The sequence below is a fragment of the Macrobrachium nipponense genome, chromosome 46 (assembly GCF_015104395.2).
Source record: "Macrobrachium nipponense isolate FS-2020 chromosome 46, ASM1510439v2, whole genome shotgun sequence".
Classification (NCBI taxonomy): domain Eukaryota; kingdom Metazoa; phylum Arthropoda; class Malacostraca; order Decapoda; family Palaemonidae; genus Macrobrachium; species Macrobrachium nipponense.
The window spans coordinates 39,052,200-39,059,325 of NC_061106.1; the positions used below are offsets into that span (position 1 = coordinate 39,052,200).

General features: G+C 38.3%; 1 protein-coding gene across 1 annotated transcript in view; it reads left to right on the top strand.

Annotated features, from left to right (window-relative positions):
- LOC135214923 (receptor-type guanylate cyclase Gyc76C-like) overlaps positions 1 to 5,584 on the top strand; it is a 380,810-nt gene extending 375,226 nt beyond the window's left edge. Inside the window, 1 exon segment of the mRNA XM_064249403.1 lies at positions 4,317 to 5,584. Within this exon segment, the coding sequence (XP_064105473.1) occupies positions 4,317 to 4,917 (601 nt within the window). The 3' untranslated portion in view covers positions 4,918 to 5,584.
- Positions 5,585 to 7,126: the final 1,542 nt, after the last annotated feature.

Sequence of the window (7,126 nt, forward strand, 5' to 3'; positions counted from 1 at the left end):
TGGGGTGGTTGCAAGTATGAGATTCGGCGGCGAAGCAACCCCTGCAGAACACAAATCACTAACTGCCCGAAACCACAGCACTTTCGGGAACACGTCTGTGCTGTTCCTCCCTCGACAGTGAAGGGAGGGCAAAGTCCTTAGCCTTCCAACGCTTAATACGCCGACGAGGCGTAGAGGGGAAAGAGGGAGAGGAAGACAGCACTAGCTTCTTATGCGCACTCCTCTCGGAAGGCGGGGATGAAGCAATGCGTTTCCTACCAGTCCTCCCAACCGATAAGGCAGCCAACTTCCCATCCAATACAGAGTCCATCCTCTGAAGCACTGCCTGGCATATGACCTCGGACTGATGTGCCAGAGAAGGCTCCGAAGACAAGGAAGGGAGATGTTTCGAACTGGGCGGCAGTGATGATGTCGCGGATAAGTGAGGCGGATCGGAGGAGGCGACTGGGAGATACGTCATCAATGAGAGTGACGTCACAAGCGGTGGTGACGTCACGGCTTCCCCTCTGTGCGAGGGGGAAAGAGACGCCACTGGCGGAGGAATACACAAAGATGGACCCCGTGAAGTCGTCAACGGGGCTGACGCTGCAGCATCACTCCGATACAAAGCGACGGCAGACACCGGCGGAGCAATACAAGATGGCCAACTGCTCCCACCTGCAGAGACACGGCCAGGAGGAGGGGGATGGCCTGGCTGGACCGGGAAGGGGGGTGCGAGCCTCCACAAAATGTGCAAGCAACCTCCCCCCCAAGGACAAGGTACCCCCTAGCCCAAGCGTCTTCCAAATCGCGGCCATTTTGGACGCCTCCGACTCTGGAAGAGAAGAGAATGGTGAAAAAACCTCACCCTTCTCGGCAACCGAAAAAGCTCCCGAGGAAGAGGGGGCTACATTAAAAAAAATACCCTGACGACCTCCTGATACTTCCATCGACGAATCAATGGAAGAAAGGAAGGAGATGCAGGGACAACGCTACTATGAGAGTTGACTACTGCGGAAGACGAAACGTCGGGAATAGGAGCAAGGCCCTCCCAAGTACCTCCCAAGTAGGAAGAGTGGAGACTCTCCGATGTTCCCTCTTACCATAAAACTTCCTCCACTGCTCCTTAGGCCATGCCCGGCATTCCGTACAAGGATTTGTAATCGTACAAAAATTCGAACGACACCTACTGCATGTGATGTGAGGGTCTGTCTCTGACAAAAGCCAAAAAACGAGAACACGGGAACCCAGGAACTCTGAGCATATACGCTGATGTCGAGAAGGCGCAGAAGAAGCCAAAATACCAGCTAAAAAAACACACACACACTAAAGGAAACGAAACGGGCAAAGAACCGGGCAAAGGCCAAGAGAGGAAAAAACCCAACTCTCGTCCAGGCGGTTAAGAAAAGACTGGCGTAGATGATCGGTGTTTGACCACTCTTCACCCTATCTACGCATGCGTTGCCAGATATCACAAGATTCCTTGCTTTCATATGCTTTTTAACTGGATCCAGCTAGGTGCTAGAAATTATCCTATTGTTAAGACCCAGGGTTTGTTGGCGTATGAACAAATTAAATTTATGCATGTAATCTAGTGCATGTGCATCATCCACAACAGGTCTTCAGTAGGAAACTAGCTCACTTCTGGTGTCTTTCAGATGAGTAATAGCAAACAGTTCTCCTAGTATTTTAACAAGGGTTGTCCTTCATTATATAATTTTCATGCTTCTTTTCTTTCTATTTAAAGTGATTTTCAGTAAAAGTGGTGTTAGCCATTTTAGTAGGCAGTGTAATTCCTGGTTAGTGGAACATTAAGATCAATAACCTTCAGGAGTTTTCCCTATCTTAGTTCACTTGAAACTGGTGTTTTCTGGCATCAGCAGTCTGCTATGGAAGTACTTCTCTGCCTTTTTTGTGGCTTTTTGGGATTTTAAGAATTTATTTCCCATTTTCTGTCAACTAGCCCTGCCCTTGTCTACTAATGACTAATTAGTGTTCAAGTGCATGTTGTCTTTCCCTTTTGGTGTCTTTATAGTGACTGTTATTGTAATAATTCTACTAACCATACAATTTGTTCTAATTTTCCTTGTGCTAGAATGTAGAGTTAACATTTGCATTTCAGGTTCTCTTAAGTCTGTATTTTGTCTAAAATATGTTGTACTATTGGCAACCTTTGTTATTTTAGAATGAAGGTCTGGTTTTGCTTTAGACTTTTATGGATACAGTGGCACCTCAACTTATTGGATTTCATTACTTATAGACTTGTCTGAGTCCAATAAACAATAAGATTTTGTATTTACTGGAGAATGTGGTAAGTACAACAGGGTTTTGTGTGACAGTGGACCAAAGCTTTCATAGCTGTGCCTGTGAGGGTGAATTGTGACCATATGTACACACATGACCAATGCTTACCTCTGTGCATCACATGATGAAGCATTATGTATGTACTGACACTCACTTTCTCTCACATTATGTATGTACTGACACTCACTCATTCTCTCATATGAAGAATTTCTGGTTACTAATGTTTAATAAAAGACTAAAAAAATTTTTTAAACTATGGGTTTTATATGCAGTACTTTACACATCTTGAAAGCATATGAAGGTATGTGCACATATTTTTGGATGCAATTAAGTAAATTATTGCTTTAAATTAAGTGATAACTACAATGTACCAGTTAGGATAGACTATTATGTACTTTGTATAGAATTAACAGTAGTAGGGTACCCCTAACATTTAAGTTATATATACCAGTCTTCATTACTAGTGGATTTTGTTTTACCAGAAGGAGGAGACCCCTAAGCTGTCTTGTTAAGTTGAAGTAGTTGAAGTGACACCATCAGTAAGTGACTAGTACTATACGTATATGATTTTTTCTTATCGCAAATGGTCAGAGGTTCATTTGTTAAAACTTGTGGTTCTGTGAGGACATAGATTGATAGGTATCTGGGTACTGAAGCTTTATTGCATGAGGGCAGGGTATACAGTGGCTAGTGCGGACGGACATGTAGTATACCTGGGATCAGGTCGACAGAGGTCTGAACGCTTTTTCGGATTATGGCTGACAATTTAAATTGTATTACAAACATATGACAATATGAACAGGCACAGTCTGTGTATACACATGTTTATTATATTGGCAGAAAGGCCAAATAATTCTACGTCGACTGATTTACATAGAGATCTTAGCAAGTTAATGGATGTGTTGAATGACAATGAAAACATTGGAAAGACATTGTCTTTACAGTTCCTTCTTTTAAAGCTCTGATTGGAACCTTCATCACCAATACAACATATGTAGAGAGCAGGTGTGTACCCTTGATGTTACTTCAGAGATGCTTCAAGATTAATCCTTCATGCAGTGGAAAACTTATTGAAAAAAACCATCAAAATACAACAAAAACAACAATAGTAGTATCAATGGCCTTACCAACAGCAAACATCTTTCCACCTTAGAAGATATTTACCTCAAACAAGGGTGTTGCCACGACTAAGCGATGACCCACTGTTACTTATTAAACAATCCATGTACATCCTGAAATGAGATGAGATGACAAACTTTATACTGTATGTAGCAGTATTAATGGACTTACCAACAAGAAACATCTTAGTACCTTAGCAGATATTTGCCTTAAACAAGGGTTTGTTTTTAAATATAAAAAAAACCTTGTAATATAAACCACTGCTTTATATTGGTATCCCGCATCCATTCCCCCTGATTCAACACGGTTATGTGCATAAACAGCATAACCTAAGGGTAAGGAAAATTATTAGGAGATGTAACACTAGAATAATCATCTCATCCCCCTTGAAAATGTAAATTTATCATGGTTAATACACAAACAGTTTCTCCTTAATTACAGGGTCAAGTAAGTCAGTAGTTTGTAACTACATTAGAAAGGAAAGTCGCTCTCTGATCAGAAATCTGAAGATGTGAACCCAAAGCTGATGCCCAAAAGTTAGATAGTAACTGCAATATTCCAATAAGCACAAATTTTGATACACTGACATACTGTATGATGAGATACACAGCTAAATTTACTTTCCATTAAAAAATATCACTAGCTACTTACAGCTGTCACTTAAAACTCAATGGCTGTTGTGAAGTTTTCCTTGTGAGTGATTTTTAACAGTATTTCTCCCTAATTTTTTTCCTTGCATACAAAAGCTCTTTTCTAAATTGTTTAATATTGACAAAGTACTGTTTAAGTTGATTTTTGCTGTACTGTACATATTTGTATTAAACTGACTCACTCGCCACCTAAATCTAAATATTTAACTAGCTTACTCACCACATCAATACAGTCATTCACAAATTTACTAAATATATTTTCAGGAGTATGGAGGACATTGGAGAAATTAGTTGTGGCATGCCTCATTTTAACCGTGATGGGTCACCTCTGCCTAGGGATTCTCCACGTTCCGATATTTCCCTTCACCGTCGACGCCTTAGTTCTAATTTACATACCGGTAGTATTGATCATAATCCTCGAGGCAGCCTACTTTGTCCACCAAAGGATAGTATTTCAAATATTGTACATCAAAGTAGAAGTCTAGACCAGTTGCCACAAACAGAATTACGCTTAGAAGTTCCTTTATTGCGCAGTCCTGATGCAGCTTCACCATCATCATCGGAACCCATGCTTCTAGATGACAGACAACGTGGTGTTAATTTCTGTCCAAGTGCAAATAACGATGAAGATGCTCTTGGTAGTCATAATGAGGGAGAAAATCACCCCATGTTGAAAAAGGAAACTGAAATAGAGCATGGTGGTAGAATTATATATGATGGTGAAAATAGTCCTCCATTTTCAGAACCTCCAAGCAAACCTTCACCAACAATTTTATCAAGAGTTATAGGTATTTTACGTCCCAATTCACGAATAACTTCTAATAAATTAACTTTAAATGGATTGAAAAGAGAAAGTCTTGTGTAAATATGAATCGAGTTATTAAATTATATGTACAGTAACAGTATTTTTCTGTGAAACACCTCCTGAAAATGGTGACGTGCTCAAATGTGGATTCCGAAAAAAAAAAAAAAATTAACCTGATACATGTGGACGAGTGCAAATGCTATAAGCTGTACTGTGCTTGTCCAGATATGAGAAGCAGTGACAAAGTGCAGTGAAAATGGTGCTGCCAGTTAAATTTATGGAAATATATTTTCCCTTTACTAAGTGCTTCAAAAAACTATTGTGGATGTTTGATCTGATTGTGATTATCTATTATAAATAATAGATTTACATTATGAAGTGATTGTGCATTTCTTATTGATTTTGATTATGATTTGTGATACAAACAGTTTACATATCATTCTCATATAAACACTATTTTGAAAGACATTTCTGTGAAGGAACTACTACTACTACTGAAATGGTTCAAGCATTTTAAAGCAATGGAGATGTGAATCTTGAAAAGAATATGGCATGAAAAATAACTGACTTAAGCACATTTATTTAATATTGTAAACATTTGTAGATACGTACTGTGTTATAAAATTTTAACCTATATGATGATATTCATAAAATTTCAAATTCTATGATGATTTTAAGAGGATATTTTTACAAAGATTATGTATACTTAATAAATTGTACAACTTCAGGAATGTTTTGCATTTTAACCTAGCATTTTATTTTAAAAACAAGGCTGTGGAATCTTGGTTAGTTTTGATGCAAGGAAGCTGATAGTCTCTGTAAGAGAACTACATTTATGGTCTGAATATCACCACCTCTATTACATACTAAGGCTTTGACATACTAAGGCTTTGTCTTCAGATAACTTTCTATAAATTATATTGTACCATAGAACCATGGCATGGATTCGTTAATAGATTCCTGGCTAAATTTAAAGTAGAGATGCAAGGATTATTTTGCTAGAAAGCTAGCTAATTTAAAAATATGGTTCTGAACAAGTGTACAGTAGTAAAATTGCTAATTCATCTGAAGGTCTTAATAATGTGCTATAATGAAGTTCTTGTACTATGTAAAATAATTCTCAAAAAATATTGATGAATGTTATGAGGTAACCAGTGTTGGTTGATGACTCCATTAATTTCCATGGGAGTAAAATGGACGAGTGACCTCTTGAGCCCTAGTAGTATGTAGATAGGACACACGTAAGAAGAGGGCAGGTCAGCTCTAGTCTTGGTAAAACAATAACTCAAGTGATCTACGTTGACCTAAGTGAGGCACCTGATGCAGTTATGCATCCTTTCATGATCAAAGTTTATGATCCAATTTATTTAAGAGGCTTAATTTTCTTTAGCACACCCATGCAACCTTAATATTTACATTTCAACAGAGAAATGCAAGAATGCTTTAACATGGTGATGTCACTAACAAAACAATAAAAAAACAATACATTTCTTCATTGCAGACTTAAAACAATAAAGTTCAGGAGGAAATCATGGACAGTGCATACCAAGGATAACCCCATGAGTGTGTAATGCCTTTTGAGGACTCACTTGTTACTGAGCATCGGCATAGAGATTCTATCTGATAACCAAGAGGAATCCAGGTCTGTCCTAGTTATGGAATCAGGTGTATATGTAAAAATTTCTCCTCCTATACGTAAACTGAAGGATTGAGAGACTGCAGAGTGCCCATGCTGAGATAGATTGCTTACGAAAGATCTTAGGTCATGGGAACAGGTTAATAAAAAAACCTAAGCCAAAAGTGAAGTTGCATTTGTTGTCTATATCCCTGCTGAAATCAGAATGGATAATAAGAGAACCTACTCACTCCTAGAGCTCAGAATGGTAACAACTGATGGATGGAATATGAAATTTAGGAACAAGTTCAAGCACTGGGACCTATTTTGGTCATTAAGCACTGTAGAAGAACAAAATAAACTTCATGCTTAATGAAATGTAAATAAAGATGGTGATAACCTAAAGGGAATGAAAGCTGAAAAACCATATTTCACAAAAAAAATATATATAAAAATATAAAAAAATTAGTTTATTTTAATGTTAAAATACAAATAAAAGTATAACTGCATACACTTATATACATTAGGTGATAGGTAAAAAGGGATTTTGACGAAGGAAAAATCTATTTCTGGGCAAGGGCCCGTGCCGCCCAGTGAAATATCCTTTTAGTTCATATTTCTAAGGTAAATATTGCTAACATTACCAGAGAAAAA